This window comes from Gallus gallus, chromosome 5 (assembly GCF_016699485.2).
Source record: "Gallus gallus isolate bGalGal1 chromosome 5, bGalGal1.mat.broiler.GRCg7b, whole genome shotgun sequence".
Classification (NCBI taxonomy): domain Eukaryota; kingdom Metazoa; phylum Chordata; class Aves; order Galliformes; family Phasianidae; genus Gallus; species Gallus gallus.
In genome coordinates this window covers 35,139,086-35,157,876 of record NC_052536.1, presented here as the reverse complement: position 1 = coordinate 35,157,876, position 18,791 = coordinate 35,139,086, and the positions used below count along the sequence as shown (strand labels likewise).

At 36.7% G+C, this 18,791-nt stretch overlaps 1 protein-coding gene across 4 annotated transcripts in view; it reads right to left on the bottom strand.

Annotated features, from left to right (window-relative positions):
* Positions 1-18,791, bottom strand: part of NPAS3 (neuronal PAS domain protein 3) — a 604,931-nt gene that overhangs the window by 32,257 nt on the left and 553,883 nt on the right. For all 4 annotated transcript variants that reach the window (XM_015287645.4, XM_015287646.4, XM_015287647.4 and 1 more), the window contains one exon: positions 387-580. In XM_015287645.4, coding sequence (XP_015143131.2) covers positions 387-580 — 194 coding nt within the window. The remainder of the gene's footprint in view (positions 1-386; positions 581-18,791) is intronic.

The window sequence follows — 18,791 nt, the reverse complement described above, 5'->3', positions numbered from 1 at the left end:
TGTTCAAAACCAGGCAACTGTAAAGAAAGTAGGACTTGTGGAGACAGGGGAGTGTATAAGGACAGCCATATAAGTCAGATGAGCAGCCCTGGATCTTGCCTCTGAAAGGTACAATGAGAGATTGTAAAAAGAAAGGGAAACTTAAAGGAAGCTCTTCTGGTCTATCTTTCCCTATTTCAGGAACATTTCCTTCAAAACATAGTATTTAGTTTATACTCTAAGAATGCAACAGTAATGGAGATGATGACAATGAGTGTGAATCCAGTGCTCCCAAAGAACACCAGAGCAACACTGGAGGAATCACAAATTTCAAAACTTTTTACTAAGCCAACAGAACAAACAATATATGGAAGTAAAACAATTAAAAAAGGAGCTAAAATCTGTACCTATTTTCACAGTAAATGATATTGAGGTCCATATTCACACGAGTGACAAACATGTGGCAGTCAATCCTGACTTCATTAATTGTAGGAGGTGGCAAAGCATGAGCAACGACAACAAGTCCCATGATTTGGCTGGGTACTGTCCGTCCGTGAGACAGTGACACTCTCAGTCGTAAGCGGCCTGTTATATGAATCACCTGAAAAAAAAAAACAGTAAAGCTCCAGTGAATTCTGGATGTGACCATGACATCAGTTTCTTTTAAAGGATATAATTACTATGCCCTATAGAACACTTACCACAGCCAGAAATTGTAATAATTAACTGCCAGTATTAGTCTTAAGCTTATTAATATTGACTGTCAGTATATCCTCATGGCAAAAAAAAAAAAAAAAAAAAAAAAAAAAAAGACAAGAATATAACAGGCAAATGTTTCACATTCTTCAAATAAAAACTCAGAACTCCTGTGCTATTGATTTTTACTGTAGTGGTCGTTACAGAAAGAGAGAATAATAACAACAGAAGAAACCCCTAGGAATCCAATAAAAGAAAGGAGAGGAGAAAATTGAAATAATGAAATTAGAAAAGGAGCATTAATTTCCTAACATTTGGAAACTGAATATGAGACTAAAAGATCATTAGTTTTGAAACTTTTTCATAATGGTTTTAATTTAATTGCTAGCCACCTACAGCATGGAGATGCTGCTCGTAGCCTTGATTTACTTATTTGTGGTTGGCAATTTGAGAAGCAACAGTGTACAAGCGATCAATTTACTCATGCATCCATTGCAAGCTTTTAATGCATCCTTTGTAAGCTTTTAATGAGTTGGTAGAAATATAATGCCTTTGCTTAATGCACTATGTATGTATCGAGAACTCTAGGGGCTGGTGGTTTCTCTCCCTATTCACAAGACAATGCCAGGAGATGCTCAGGAGATCTAGTTGTACTCCTGGAGAATCTAAGTCTAAGAATGTTGAATGAAATGGAACAAGCTGAAACTCTGGGTACAGAATAATCCAACAGTTGCAGCTACACTCCTTCAGTAATTGTATCATGGAAAAAATACATGGGTTGATTTTTCAATAGAATAAAAGCACCAGACTGAGAATGGAAATTGCAATTCCTGTACAAATGCATAATGTGTCTTAAGAACTGGCTGTTGGAGGCCCTTCCAGATTTTCATCCTCAGAGCGCATTCCAGCATCAACATGAAGGACAGGACTACAGAGCATAGGAGTCACTTTCAGTGTGATCCCAAACTTGCTATGCAGAGGTCTGCAGAGGTGTTGGTTACTATGGAGGAGGGGACAGAGTTGGGATGTAGTTACATGTCCTCTGGTACTCATCTCACAAAGATAGCAGCCAAGCCCTCTCTCTGATGAGACTGATAGTTCAGTGAAGGAGAAGCTCATGAATAAGACTGCAAACCACACAGTACATTTAAATTCAAATCTAATTAACACTAGCACATCTATAATCTGAGCCTTGACGTTTCTCCCATCCTGCCTTCCCTACTTCTCCCCACCCGAAACCCGATCATTAGAATTTCTCCTTTATTTGCTATTTAACTTTTCAGCCAGTATGGTGAATCAGGATGAGGAAAGTGCTTATTTGTTTTGTTTGTCCATTTCAATTGCAGATTTCTGACCACTCACATTAGAAGCAATTATCGCCTCACACTTAATGTACCTTCCAAGAGCAAACTATTCTATGAATATTTGTAGAAGCACCTAAAGGCAAGGATGCAAAAACACAATTTCAAACACATTTTTAATTTTTTTTCCCCTAGACCTCATTAACTAATGAAGAAATGGCTAAAAGAAATAGGATTAACTTCACAGGAGGGACAGTAATAGTGTATTTTGCTCCTTCTAGCTAGGCTTGCACATACATATGCTTTTTATCATTATCTGCCTTATTTTATCACACTGTTTCAGCTTACTCCAGAAACACAAATCTGTAAATACTTGGAAAAATGCTGATGGATAACTAGTAATAATGTGAAAAATAATTTTATGCTGAACGTGCTATGCAAAAGTATTGTTGTTCTGTTGTTTTCTCAGAAATCTGTTATGCTAGTATGTTTGAAGTTGGCACTAATTACTTAGGGGAAAATTTAAGATATACCATACTTAAAATCCATTTATCTTTTCCTTGTATTTTTTGACGTCTCTACATCATTTGCAGCTAAATATCAACATGATTTGATTTTGAACAAGCATCTATTCAATTAACAGTACTCTTTTGGTTTGGTTCCTCATCTGAAGTACACCTCAAATGTAGTATTATCAACAAGAGATGGTCCCAAACATGCTAGACACACCATATCTTTATATCATATATGATATTAATCATATAGACACACATGGTAAACATCACTTAGTTTCAAGAAAGTTTGCTTCCAGATTCAAATTACTGTTTGTTTCTAGCTCTTTCATGGATCAAGACAGGTTCCAAATCTCCATGTGAATTCAAACTTTATGGGTCAGCTTTCAATTGCATTCTAATTCTGTACACTGGGAAATGTACAACAAAATGCTCATCAGCTCTAGTGCTTGTGTGTCTCAAAAAAAAAACTATTTCCATGCCTGAAACCCCTTTCTATGACATTAGTCAAACTCACCAAGTAGGAAAACTAATTGGTAATAAAAAGCTATTCTAGCTGTCACGACCTTGTCTACATTGTGAGTACTGCCACTTTTAACATATTGGTTCATTTGAATTGAGATTAGGGGTGATAGGAATTATGGGGTCAATTATCGCCAGTAGCTAAAATTAATCTCTTTATAATTCAATCCCAAAGCACTAGTCTATCATACTCTAAATCAGTATAATGACTTTAATGAAGTTAAATTGCAAGAATAAACTGCTATATGAAGGCCAATACTTGGATGCAGATGTAAACATTCAACAAAAGTTTGATAGGAATATTCTGAAAAGCATATTCTGAAAAACAAAATGCAGATCTTCTGTGCTGCTTTATTTATAAATACTTTCTTCTGAAAAATCAAAATCCATCTTTAAACAATAACTACCTTTTTTTTTTTTTTTCCCCCTAATAATACTATATAAGAAGATTGTCACATTTAGATGTTACAGTTAGGTAGTGATACTGTGTTTTGCCCATTGTATAAAAGGTGGGTGAATGCTGTATTCTTGACCAAAGGGACCATCAGAATCTTTTTATGTCAAGAGCTATACATATTTCTCCAGCATTTTTCTGTGTATCTTCTGAATAAATAGGGCAATCTGAAATTAGTAGGGCTTTTTATTATTATTATTATTATTATTATTTTTTTTGGTTTGTTTTTCTTTGTATCTTAATGAAAGATGGACTGGACTGGGTTGCGAGATGTTTTGTTTCTTGGCTTGCAAATTATTTACTGGCAGATATTCTAACTTCCTTGATGCTTTCATCATATAGAAGTGAAAGGAATTCACAACGAACTTTATGTCCTGATGTAGATTAGGATTTGACATAGACCACTCTAATCTGTATTACTGCTTGCAATGTTGTATAATATTTGTATGTGGATAAACAGGTGGGTGAACCAAATACCATTCTGCAACAATAAAACTGTTAACCCTGTGAAACAAATAGAACACATACCCTGCTGTAAAATGTCAGGCTGAAAGCAAAACAAATACTGTAAAAGTCTTCTGTACTGCTTAATTGCTTTGTTAAAAAAATTCTAAATCAACTTTGCCTGACACTTTAATATCAGAGAAAAAATAATTATTCGGCTTTTATTTTTAGCTGATTAGAAAAGGGACTTGCAAAATATTATATGTACATGTATACACAATTTATGGTGAGTGTGGGAGTGTTAACAAGCCACATTGCTTGGACAAATATATATTTCTTTTCCCTGCCATATGCTCTCTTTAGTCATCTGTTAGCGATAAGCACTTAGATGTGCTCTACTAATGTCTTCTCATTATAAACAAGAACATCACAAAGACCTTGATAAAACCTTTTCTCTGTCAAGGCTTAAGGAAAGGAAAGCCCAGTACTTGAAAAACACATCTGGAAACTGCTCATCATCCTTTAAAGCTAAGTCTCACCTCTAGAGATGGAAATATTTTCTTACTCAAAAGGCATCTTTAAATATTACATCTATTTTTTTCACATACATGTGATGTAAGAGTAAGGACATGTATTACCAGAGGCAATAAAAACCTGGAAGCATGAAAAATCTGTGAATTTTACCTTTCAGATATCTCTGTGTACTTCAAAAGTTAAACTTCCATTGGAAATAAGTTTCTAAACTATTTCTTTTGTTCTCTGTGTGAATCATGATGCCAGTTTATTATGGAACTGAAATGACAGCACTGGAAAAATTTCCCCGTCCACCTCATTTCTCTTAATGAGACATTAAATTTGAAAAATTAAAATTATAGCTTAAACCCCCCAAAATTATAGCTTAAATGCAAATTTTGACAGAACGGTATGAAAACATCCTAATTCAGATTGTGTGCCTGGATTTTTATGCAACTGTCTTATGAAAATCTCACAGATACATTTCTCCCCCCCAACAAAAAGAACTGTGATTATCAAGAATTTATATATTTGCTTTGGTCTTTCAAAGGTGTTATTGTATCTTTCCAAAATTAACACCTAAAACTTTAAAGTACACTTAATTTCAACAGCTGAAATTGGCTGAATCTTAGAAATTGTAGTCCTATATTTGGGAGAGTTATTTGCTCATTTACTCACAGACATGTGGACACCTATCTGTAAACTTGCCTGTAAGACTAGAGAGATGTGTTTTAACACTCCACAATATAAAGCATGCCTAAATGGTTTCAGGTGATTTCTAAACTAAGACCAGACATTTGGAAACAGGCTTTCCTTTGAGCTTTTGAAAGAAAACAGTCTACTGTTGTTTCTGCAGTTCAGTGATATCCCCAAAAGTCTCCTTTTCTGACATCAAAGTATAACCATCACTATCAACCCAAACTGAAGTATAGTCTTCTTTACTTATCAGTGTTGTCTTCTCCTCTCCCTGTACTCCTCTGCAGTCACCACAACACTTTTAAGTACAAGTCTTGAACCTGTGTTGAGACAACCTCCACTGTCAATACAAGTTGGAGGCTAAAAGGATTGAGCACAGTCCTGCCAAAAAGGATTCAGGGGTACTGGTGGGTGGCAAGCTGAACAAGAGCCAGCAACATGCCCTTGCAGCCCAGCACAAAAATAACCCAAGGGATGGAATACGTCTCCTATGAGGACATTCAGCTGGGGCTGTTCAGCCTCAGCTGAGAAGAGAAGGCTCCGAGGTGACCCACTAGAGGCCTATCAGTACCTGAAGAGGAGCTACAGGAAAGAAGGGGACACATTCTTTAGCAGGGTCTGTGGTGATAGGATAAGGGGAAAAAGCCTCAAAGAGGCCTCAAATCCTTAAAGAGGATACACTTAGGTTGGATTTAAGGAAAAAGTCTTTTACAGTGAGGGTAGTGAGGCACTGGAACAGGCTGCCCAGAGAAGTGGTGGATGCCCTGTCCCTGGAGACTTCCAGGGTCAAGGCTGGACCAGGCTCTGAGCAGCCTGATCTAGCTGTGGATGTCCCTGTTCATTGCAAGGGAATTGGACTAGATGATCTTCAAAGGGCTCTTCCAACTCTAAGGATTCTATGATCTTGTGATTCTATGATTTGCTTGTCTTCTTATGCTCAGAAGCCATTTACTTCTGGGGTTCTGCTGCCTTGTTTTCTCTCCTAATCTTGGGACTGGTCTTTCAGTGTTCAGGAAAGGTTTAGAAAAATATGAAACTTGCCTATCCTTGTCATACAGCAGCAGTTGGGTTCAAAGAGGTCCAGTAAGGTCTTGTGTTTGCAGTTTCAGTAATACTTATATATTCCATTCTCAGACCTATTACATTTCAATAAATGCTGCAGTATTCCTAATATGAGGTCCCACAGAGCATGCCATTTTGATGTTGAAAATAGCAAATAGCATATTACTACAGCTGCAGTATGTTGATTAATACACACGTGCAGCAAGTTTGATGTGTCCCACATGCATCCAACACAGTGTGTACACACATCAATTCTATATCACATGGACAGCTACTATTTTAGTACACAGAGGACACACTGAACTTGCAGAATGTGTCATGTAAATTAGATTGCACATGCCCAGTAGCCACTCCTGGGGTTTCCTGCATGCTTGGAAACCTGATGAATTACCTCACAGATAAAGAAGTTTGCAGATGCATGTTCCTCTTGTGTCACTGTCTCTTTTCCATTCCAAGATAAGCATCATATCTTCTTTCCTCTAACTTCATAATATCACCTACCTTTTTTTTTTCTGGGCAGCATAACAGAATAATGTGTCTACTTACAATAAATGTTCTCAACTCTTATTTGGCTCAGAAGTCTGCTGTTTCAGTTTTATTTTTTAAGAAGTGCTTGTAAGCCCAGAACTGTTTTTTTTTTTTTTTTTTTTTCCAGACAATAGTGGTTCATCTAATGAAAGATATTGCTTCTACACATAAACCTTGTCCTACTGTATCAGGTTTGCACCAGAACAAAGGAAACCAGTCATCAGTCAGCCATTCTGAACCATGGTGGCTAAGAAAAAAGAGTCCATGAAATAATCTCTGAATCCTGAGAAAAGCCTTTGAAAGTAGAATGCACTAAGTCTCAATTCAGTTTTGCACTGAATGCTACCTGAACCACTGTTAAGAGTTGTGGTGTTGAGAGCCCTTTCAAAGAACGCAAGTCTGGTTTCAAGGAGGGCAAACATTATTCCCAACACATACATAGTTTCAAGGTCAATAGCCTCTTTACCACCTGAAAGAACATTTTAAATCCCCTCAAATACACCTGCAAAAGGCAGTTTGGAACTGGAAATGACATTTACATTTAAACAGCATATTTGGTCTCAGGATGTATTTTATTGTTAAAAAGCCAGTACTACTTTCTGGAGACACTCTTGGTGTCTCTTTTCCTACTCTCCCCAGACATCACTCCCTCCAAATAAGAAGATTCAAAAGCTATTTCACTGCTTAGAATAGTCAGAAAGAGAATTTAGCCTAATCCTAAGGGGGTTGAAAATTTATCTTTATGAGACCTTAGACTCACTGCATGCTTAAAGACAGGCATCATGTGAGAGGCACCATGGCTTGGCAAACTCAGTTCATAGCTCTTGCTCAATACCAAAAAGGACCCAAGTAGAGTATTATTTATTGCATAAAAGAACTACTGACTCCAGTAGCATGCACAATAGCCAGAGTCACTTTCATTCAGGTACACCACAAGGAACAGTTAATCTGCATAAAAACTCGTGTTTTGATCACACATACAAAAAACCTCTTGGGATGCCTAACTCCAACTCTCCCTCTCCGGATGCACAAACTCTTATCTCCCATTTCTTTCTTACTAGGTAATAAACTACAGAGAAGGTGATGAGGACCACTTTCTAGCTCTCCAAAAGAGCAAAGTCAAAACAAGAACCTGAAATTGCCAACCTCACACCTATCTTATGAAGCTGACCTGGAAGTGTCTAGGTTAGAGTTATCTAAACAATAAACTGCAACCATATTGTGGAAGTAATGGAAGACTGTTTTATGAGAAACAATGCATAAAACTGCCATTACAAAAAGAAAATAAAAGGTAACTTCAAGAGTGTACAACAGGTGGTTTTTCAAGAGTCATCAAGTTGTGACAATCTGGGAAATGGACAAGACCAGAGGTTACTCAAGAATAATTAATAAAAAAAATATCTGCATTTTGGATAGCATTAGGTCAACATTATCAGACCCTCAATGTATGGAAGACTTTTTATTCTATTACAGAACAGTACCTCCGTTTTATCATTTAGGATAACATGTTAGGAATAATTATTTAGTACGGCATAGTGCAATGTTCTGTACTATATATTGACACATACGTATCTTTATCACCTTGATGACTCGTGTCAGCAGTCTGAGGTCCAGTCTTGCACTGAAATTCATCACAGTAATAAAAATGGTGAGATTAAAACCCTCCATTCAAAAGCATATTTGTGTTGTAAAATATGTTATTATTCCTTCATTTCCTGAGTTGTGATTTTTTACTAATTGGAGGAGATGATAAATAAAAGATGATGTGGAGCCAACACTCCAGAAATTAGCTGCATGGAATTGACAAAACAAACATTGCTGAGTTATTATATATTCTATTTTTTCATTCATTTTTCCAAATACAACTGCAAATCCATTTTCATAGTCAGCCTTCTCAATAGCAACTCCAAATATTCTAATATAAAACAGTATATTTTAAATATATACGGTAATTCAACTTCCCAGTTTTTTTTAATACCTTTGAAATCTTTTTTTTTTAGGATCTTACTAACAACTAGATATATCAACAATGCATTTTTTTCACAATTCAAAATTTACGAGCATTTGAAGAAGATCAACTTACTTAGGAAATGGAAAAAGAAGAAAATGAATGAAATCACCACATTTCAACCTGAAAAAGTAGCCATAAAAATTGGTTTTATAACAGTGCACTTTTTGAAGTAATTGGCACAAAGACTGTTCTAGTGCAGATTGCTGCAAGAGCGCTCTTGGCAAGAACATCATAAGCGCTAGCAGAACTTTAATATGCTCAAACAGCCAAATACAAACTGACACTAGGAACCCATGTGTAGCAACAAATGGGAAAAAAAATAAAGTAACTCAATTTAATACGAACCTATATACAAAGAGATCCATTTTTTTTACAATTCATGGTTTAGCATACAATCCTGCTGTCCTCAGAGTGAATATAGAGTAGCTATACATAAGAAATTAGAATTATCAATTCTAGGGAATTTCTCAAGAGTCCTTTTGATATGTAATACAGCAAATATAATGACTAAGAAACCAGGCATCAAAGCATTAAATGAGATCAGGTTGAGATCTATTTAGAAAAGACAGGTTGAAGCTGGAAAAAGAATCTCTTTTATATGACCTCCAGAACAGATCATTTGCAGAAGGATTCAAGATGAGCAGATTTACTCTTGCATATCTGCTTGCTTCACAGCCGCTTTTAAATACAAACTCTAAAATTTCTAATATTGAGTTATTGGATTATTAAGTCTATACAGTAAAAATGATTAAGAACCCAGGATTTCTTATACTCCTAGCAAATTTTATAATGGATTTTGTATGTTGAATTCAGAGGAATAAATGAAACGGTTAATTTTAAATCTAGGTAATGTAACTAACTTATTTCTAACAGATCTATTAGAGAATCTGGCAACTGCTGGTCTAAGCTAGGAATCCAGAATGCCTTAGAAGGTAGACTGTATCCCTGATTTATGGTTAACAATTATTTAACCCTGAAACTCAAAAGATAGCTCCACTTTAACAGTTTTTCCACTGCAAGTCCCCTGGTGTTCAAATGTGTTGCATTTCTTTTTCTTCTCACAGAATGTTTGAAGTCCCCCTTAAAAATAATGCCTTCAGGATATTTTCCTTAATACCATTTAAAGAAAGTTGAAAGCATTTAGTTATTGAAGTGTGCTGGTTCTAATAAAGGAATTGTCAACCCTGCCCATGAGCGAACTCTCCCAGAGCTTGCTATTCCAGAATGCTGGTGATCCTGTTAGAAGTAAAAAATAAACCTGAGAAAGGACTTCTGTGGCATCAGTTTCAACACAGTTTATCATAATATCTAGGGGTGGAAAACTGGCTATATCATTTTGCTACAGAGAGGCTGGAAGGTTTTTTTAAAGAGTTAGCCTGGATCCTGTATGTTAGGGCAACCAAGTCTTGTTGTACTAAAGATAACCAATAATAAACATTCTTCAGATGTAGCATCTTTATTTCTATCTTTGGACTGAGAAATAGAAGTGTATTTTCCTTTTTTTTTTTCCTTCCTTTTTCCCCCACATTTTTATTTGATGTTGTTCTTAGCAACCCCAAAATTACCTTAGGTGATTCTCTGCACCATGAGAAAGAATTAGATAAAACAAAATATCTGATATTAACACGTTTTACAGAGAAAAAAAAAAAAAAAGAAAATGCTGTTGCCTGTGAAGACAGAAATGGATTCCCCAGCTTAGCCTTAATTAAGACTGTAATGTTTATGTACTACTTCAGCTTGCCACCCACGGTAGCACCCCAGAATCTGTTATGAAGACAGCCAAGAAAAACCATGTTTACTCTTTATTTTGTAGCTAAATGGGCACAACGATCTGCGCTTTTGTCATAAAAAAGCAGGGACCCACTATGATAGAAGTTGAGAACTACTATTTCAATTGCACTAATACACGGTTCCTCTGCTTGTTGTAATGGTGCTGGTCGAGGCTCTTACACAGGCAAGCAATTACTTTGTTGATTTTACTGCTTGCATGTTTTCTCCTAGCATCGCACTCTTCCCACTTGCTGTGTACAAACACGCAAGTGATACTGGAAGATCTTTCCTGTAAAATGCCATAGCTGTGACAAAACTAAAGATGGAGATTGTCAAAAAAGATTAGTATTACCTAGTCAGGAACGTGCTCCTCACACCATCAATGACATGTATATGACTCAACTCTGTATTCCCAATTCAGAAGAAAACATATAGCAAAGTACATGAGGTGATTTTCTTCCAAATATACAACTGCAAGTCTCAGAAAAACTGCTACAAGGGGCCAGTTATCCTCCATATCCACACAGTGAACAGGAGTGATTACAGAATCAGATACAGAAGTCCTCTGGCACATCTGCCAACATCTAACCTCAGCAGTTCTCTGAATGTGTTCAGCATTATATTTGAACAGTTTTTAAAAGACCTCATGTGGTCTTGATATAGAACATAACTGGCATTCAATCTTCAAGCCCCAAGTCCTGAACTGTCCTTGCAAAACCTGGTAGTAGCAGAACACAAGGTCACATCACCAGAGTCCTTCTAGAGCAGTAACTGCAAATCTGTATGAGCACTTGTATCAGGTCAAACCACAGGTCAGTATCCTCTCCTGGACTGGCCAATGATGGCTGACAAAAGGAGACCATCAAGCTAGGCAAGCATATAAATGACATTTCACTTGCATATTCTCCCAGGAGTTCTTGAACTAAAGGCATGTGTTTGTTTTGGCATTCAAAGTGCCCTGTGGCAATGAGTATCACTGTTGAAGTACAAACTTAGTAAGTACCTCCTCTTGCTTGCTTGGAATTTGCTATTTACTACCTTAATTTTGTTCCCCACCTCACATATTGAAAGACTGCAGAAAATTGTACCCTATTCACCTTCCCTTTACACTGATGTTTCTGCCATCTGCCTCCTTAGTCATCCTTCCTCCAAGCAGAATCTCCTAGGTGTATTTTAGCTGTTCTGCCATGCTGATCAATGTTGTCACTGTTTTGCTGTTATATTATCGTCAGTTTGAGATGTATTAAAGTATTAAAGATATTAAGTATTAAAGATAAAGGCACAACATTGATTTGTACAGTGGAATAGTGACATTTTCTTTTTTTTGGTTTCTATTCCTAGCATTGTTTACTTTCTGATTGCTACTGAGCACTGGGCTATTCCTTTCACAGACCACACATTACAACTCCAAGGTATCTCTTCTGAGCACTAACAGCTAGTTCAGAGCCCATCATTCTACATATACAGTCAGGATTGTTTTTTCCCAAGTGTATTACTTTACATTTACCTCAACTGAATTTTATCTGCTTTTTTTTATGGCCCCTTCTCACAGAATCATGAAGTTCTTGTGCTACTGTTCTCATTAGGCTTACATTTTTACAGCACAATAAGCACTGTAACTTTCCTGGTCTACTTGATTTTCATTTAACTTATGACTATGTAAAAAACCAAAGGCCCCAGGAACAGCAGTCTTTGAAAAAAAACCAAAACAAGTGACCTCTTAAATAGCAGTTACTAATCCCAAGAGGATCCTCCCCTTCTGCTGATAGTTTAATTTCTCTGAGAATTTCAGAGATCATACTGATCATTCTGGAATCCAGCTATACTATAACAAATGGAAATCTCCCACAGACATGCTTGCTAGTTCCCTGAGAAAGCTGTGTAAAAGGCTTTGACTTTTTTTGACATACTGTATTTATTTTTATGTTTACCAATTCTGTTCTTATTTTATTTTCAGTAAAAGTGTTGCAGGTTATGAGCCTCCTTGTGCAAAGTTGCAAGGAAAGTGTCACTTAAGGAAGATGCAAGGAAGGTATTCACACTAAGCACTGTATATTAATGTATGTGAAAAGAAAGTGTATAATAAGAGACATCCTTGCTGAAACAAGTCTCTTGAAGGACTTTCTGCAAAACATTATACTTCTCAGATCCCTGGTTTGTCTCTATAAAATATGAATGAGTATACAAAACTATTTTGCACAATTCTATCAAATGCAATAAAATACTGATACTGATGGCCTGCAGCACCATCCTGAGCCTCTCCTGAAACATTTGAAGAACATAAAACTATAAATACATACTTTCAATCAAATCAAATTTGCAGAGGAATATTCAGTGATGAGTGCTTCATATTTCAGATATGCATTGTCAAATCACTCCAATCTTGCAACAGATTTGCAATTTGAAATCAAAAGTTAATTTTGTGGAGAGAAGGATTTTTTTTACTGGTATTTCAAGGAACCGTACTGTCACTATTAGCTGAAGTCCATCCAAACAAGGTATGTTATTTTCTTCTTAAGACAAAAAAAACTTTTATTCTACTTAGAGATGGATGATCTTTGCAAAGCTCTGACCTTCTCCTCGACAGCTACAAATGAACTACTATATATGATTTGTTTCCATAAGCCACTCAATGTAGCAAGCTGGATTATAGATAGCAATTTACTAGTAAAAATCATAATAGAACAGAATTGTTTTAAATGCCAGTTGTGAATAAATGGAGAGCAAGAACAGATGAGATGAGATTCATGTTCTTGAGGCTATATTGAAGAATTACGGCAGCCTCTTGGTTTGTCTGCACCTGGAATCAATTCACTAATTTTTAATTCACTGTTTTTTGTTGTTTGCTTAACATTTATTAATTGTTATGCAATTAATTCAAAAGTTGGCAAATTTCACATGCAGAGATTAATTTTCTTTCACTCACCCACCACCTAGAAAACGCTTTTTTGAACAACAGCTTACCAAGAAATTACCTCCATATCAATCACATTTATAAATGAAATTCAGTAAGGGTGTTGCATGACATCTATCAATCCACACTAAAACTTTTTTCTATATTTGACCAATGTAATTTAATAAAATAAATTTTTTTCTATGTAATTTAATAAAATTACAAGAAAAAATTAGGGCAGCTCTGCCTTTCACTAATTTCAGTCCTGAACAAAAGACAGTTTGAATACTCAGGACTCATTCTCTTTGAGGCTGGAAGTTTTTCATTTAGGAGTATGATGCATATAATGTCTTGTTGAAATAAACAGTGTGCCTGCCCCATCACCCAGTGGTCAAAGAATTTGTACCTTCACAAAAATCTTCAGGTTGGTCAGATGTCAAGTGTTTCTCATCTGGAATGAGAGCCATTCATTTGCCCTCCATGTCACACTCATTTACTATGGATGAAATGTTTATTCAGAGGGGAAGTAGAGAAAAGGAGCAAGGTTTCTTTGCTCTTGGTTACCAGAGGCTATTCAGAGACTTCAGACTTAGTCACTACATTTCTCATTGCAACAGAAACCAGCACAGAGTGAGAAGAAAAAATAGTGTTGCCAACTCTCATTATTTTATTATAAATTTCACCATATTTGGTGTTTAATGGAAAGACTAAAAATTTTTACTTTTTTTTTTTTTTTCCTCTCAGGCTGCTGCTGTAAACTGGATAAATGGACAAAGTAGAATTTTTATATAGGCAGGCAAGGAATGCATCTTTGACAATCAGTTTATTTGTGGTCTATATGAGTCTAGAATATACCCAAGCATTTTGTTCTCAAAAATGAGGATTTTCTATCTCTCACTGTCAATACAGAAGTTCAGACAAATCTGCACAGTTAGGTAAAAGAAGACACAAAATGAATTCAGCACTCAGTGCAAACTTTAAGGTACACAAGTGTGCAAGCTGTATTGCATAGAAGCGCTGCAGGGCTTGTAGGAGTCCAGCTCAGACATTTATTTATGCTTGCACAGAGAATAAAACATGGCCTTGGTTCTCTCTCCTGTAATGCTGAGAAAACTACGTAGAAAAAAAACTCCAGTCTTTTCAGAATCTAATTTAAAAATCTGAAGTAAGCTCTTCAGGTAACAACTAAGGGTAGAACATACATGCACAAGGGCTGCTCTGAAAGTAATGCCTTCTATTTTATTATGTTGGTCTACAATCTCAGAGGCAGATGTTGATATGGCAGTAGAAGCTCAACCTTCCCACCAATATTCTCCTACATTTTGTTGCCATGCAACAGATGGTAGCAGAGGGGCAATCTGACAGAATGGTGTCTGACATGGAAGTGAAGATGAAGCAAAGGTGTGGAACTGAATTCCTCCATGCAGAAAAAATGGTACGCACTGGCATTCACTGATGCTTGCTGAATATTTATGGAGACCAAATAGTGGATGTGAGCACAGTAAGGCAGTGGGCGGTACATTTCAGCAGTGGCAAAAGTGACATGAAAGACAAGCCATGTTCCAGACAGCCACGCTCAGTGGTCACACCACAAAATGAGGTGCATTTCAGTCTGCTTGTCCACATGCATCGGTGGATTCCAACCAGGGAACTCCATATGGAGCTGAATATCAGCTTCACTGCATTAGAAATGATGGAATGTTGGAATACTGCAAAGTTTGCACCAGATGGGTCCCATAAATACTCACACAGAAGCAGAAAGAACGTGGTAAGCGAGTTTGTCAGGACCTATTGAACCAATACGCGGCTGAACGTGACAGCTTCCTGGATCACATCATTACCAGTGGCAAGATGTGGTGTCACTGCTACAAGATGGAGTCAAAATGGCAGTCCATGGAGTAGTCACATGTGAATTCCCCACTGAAGAAAAGTTCAAGATGCAGCTCTCAGTGGGTAAAGCGATGTGCACTCTTATGAGACTAGAAAGAGCTGATCCTTTTGACTTTGTGGAATCCGGACAAACCATCAGCTCTGACAGCTATATTGCAATGCTGACCAAGCTGAAGGATCAAACCTCCAGAGTAGGGACATGAATTAGACAACTTTTCTCTTGCAACACATTTATGTCAGGCCCCACACCAGTTTGAAGATTGTGGATCAGATGGCTGGACTGTTCTACCCACCATATAGTTTGGATTTGGCGACTTCTAACTTCCATCTGTTCGGGCCAATGACAGACAGACTGTGTGGGTAACCTTTTCCTGGCAATGATGCCATCATAGCAGCTGTGAAACAGTGGTTTACCTCCTTTGGTGCACATTTTTATGAGTGCAGCAGGCAGGCTATTTTTCATTGCTGGCAAAAATGCACATCTAATGGTGGTGACTGTTAGAAAATAACACTTTGTAGCTGAGAATTTGCTTTATCAAATAATGTTATTGTTTTCTTTGGACCTGTTGTAGTTTCCATGGAAATAAACAGGAGGCATTACTTTCAGAGCGACCTACGTACTTTCACATATGCTTCAATCACATGATCAGTCCAGTGATTTAGTGGGACTGTGTCCATGATCTATTTGCAAAATAAGTATTTACATGGCCTTGGTATCCACTGATAAGATTATGAGAAATCTATACAGCACTTAACAAAGCAGTATCAGCTGGTTCCTATGAAATGTAATAGGAATCTACAAAAAAAAAAAAAAAAAAAAAAAAAAGCCAAATGCCATAGAAGAGTATTTTTGATGGATTTTAAAATCATCCTGTGGAATTTTTTTTTGCAAGTACATAAATTCCCTCATCAAAATCTATGGGATCTTTAAAGATACCTTTAGGAAAAAAAATAATAATAAAAAATCACGTTTCTTATTAAACCTGATAGAACTTTACAGTAAAGAAAGGAAAATAGGCTAGGAACATTTATAATTGTTGGAAGCATTTAAATATTTTGATTTGGTAAGCTACTAGTAGCTTAGTAAAATCTGGTGATGCCAAGTATTGCCTGGCCATGTACAACAGCCCAGGATTTGGCTCATTATCCTGTATAAGTCACTTCTATTAACAATTCTCCTCTTTTGTCATCCACTTATGTCAAGAACCTCCTATAAATCTCAGGTGAAATCCACAGGACGCATTTGTACAGAAATGTGCTTTGTATAATTGAGTGTCTGGTTTAGCCGCTAAATTTAAAGCGAGCCATGACTACAACACTGTATATTTTGTTGGATGTATTTTCTGGCTTTGTGTGGTATTGGCTGTATGATCTGATAAAAACAGAGGCTAAATGAACTCAAGAATTTGTATTCCTACAGCCACAAGTTTATTGGCTTGTTTTTTGTTGTTTTTTTTTTCCTTGGCTCTGTCTGTAAGGTTCATTACTTACAGTTACTGCAGAATCAATTTGAAATGGCCAAAATCAGTGATGGAATTTATAGCACAATAAACTGTGCTGCCGTACAAGTGCTGTTACACATGAAAGGGTCTGGGAATATTATTTTCAGCAATCCTTCTACATAGCAGAGTGTTCTGTTTTTATCAATTTAACAGAATCATCACAGGCATATTCTGAGAGGTGTAATCCTGACAGCTACACAGCAGATTTTCTCTGAGGCAGATATTTTTACAGGAAAACAATATTATTGATAAAATCTTAGCATATCAGAACACAGAAGGGAAACTGAACACATCTTTTTTCATTCTCCACATCAGGCATTTGCAGTTCTATTTCAACAGAAAGCCCAACCCTGAACCAGAAACAGTTAGGAAAACACTCTCACGTTCCTGAGATATATATATTAATTAGTCATCAATTTAGTAACTGTGCAATGTACGGTAAGAGCACATGGTGGGCACTACGTTCTATGGAAAACGTGGAGGGCACTTGAAGCTAAAACAAAGTATATATACAGGCAACTCTGATGCTAAAGGTTATAAAGATCTACATTTCTATTTAGTCTATTTTTCTTTCCAAGTATGTCTATTATAGACATCTCATATTTTATGCCATCCTGAAGCCAGAAAGTTTTAACTGCATGATGCATTGTGAAAAAATACAGAAGAGACAGATGGCAGGCTGCCCTCTCCAGAACTCAATTTCATAATATGCATGTGATTGCTAATAGGCAGGTAGTAAAAAACAGTTTTCCCTGATGAAGAAGAGCTGATAAATTATCAATGTAAACTTCGTCTGTGGTTGCTGCTCCAGCAATCTAAGGCTCTTCTGTGGGTTTTATACCATCAAAGTCTGCATCTTACAACCAAATCAAAATTTATGAAAGCATATGACTATAAAGTGACTGAAAGCAACTCACAACGCATGTTTGTCTACTGTGATTCAGCTCCTTGCTTCTTCAGGGAAAGCTGTGTCCAGTGCCACTATTCTAATCTTGGGCATGTGACTGTGAGAGAGCCAGGCCAAGTTTGGTGATGCCTGGTGAGCTAGTTAAGATTTGGCATTGCACTTAGTTGTCTCTTAAACATAGCACTAGGTCTACTGGTAGGCTGACCTAACCAACACAGTCTTTGCAATAACACAACCATATGAATGATCACAAAAATTGAAAGCAGTTCATTCTCTATGGCAAACAAACGTACATATCCGATCATTTAAACAGGGACAAACAAAAAGAGGAGAAAGGCATCTCTAATATTCAGGAAAAAAAAAAAATTGCAAAAACATGATTGAATTGAAAGAACTCATTGCATTCACATGAAATACACATTCCATTCCTGCATGCACACATTCTTCAGGAAAATTCACAGAATCGATGCAGAACTGTAGGGGCTGGAAGGGACCTCTAGAGATCATCTAGTCCAACCCCCTGCCAAAGCAGCCTCCCTAAAAATTCCTTAACAATTCATACATTGAATAAGACTTACCTGCATTGACAGTATAAAGTGTTCATTTCAGATGTAAATATTTCACTGTAGCTGGTAACTACTAGTTACAATGTTTTGAAAGGCTTGTAACTATTAAATATTGGTATGCCTGTAGGAATTCAGGTCTGAGAAGCAGTAACTCAAAGGCAGATGAGCTCTGACTGCTCTGGCAAAAACATATTTGCCTTGAACAAAATGATGTTCTCGCTACACGTTTGATTAGAAAAGGTTCTTGATTGTGAAAAGACTGAAACATTTTGATACAGAGATGTTGCTTGCAACAAGGTCACTAATTCTATAAAGTGAAGCCATGGGAAGAATCTATAATTCTTGAATTTTCTGTTAACTAGAACAATACCATCGATAAGAAAGTCACTGAACTTCCATCCTCTTGTTCTAGTCATTTGCAGTCTATATTACTCTTCATATGCCCCCAAATGAAAAATAAAAGAACAGGAGTAGACCAGAATATATCTCAAAATTAGGAAATTTATGTCTAACTTGGGCAGAGATACTCTTTTAATGGAGTTACT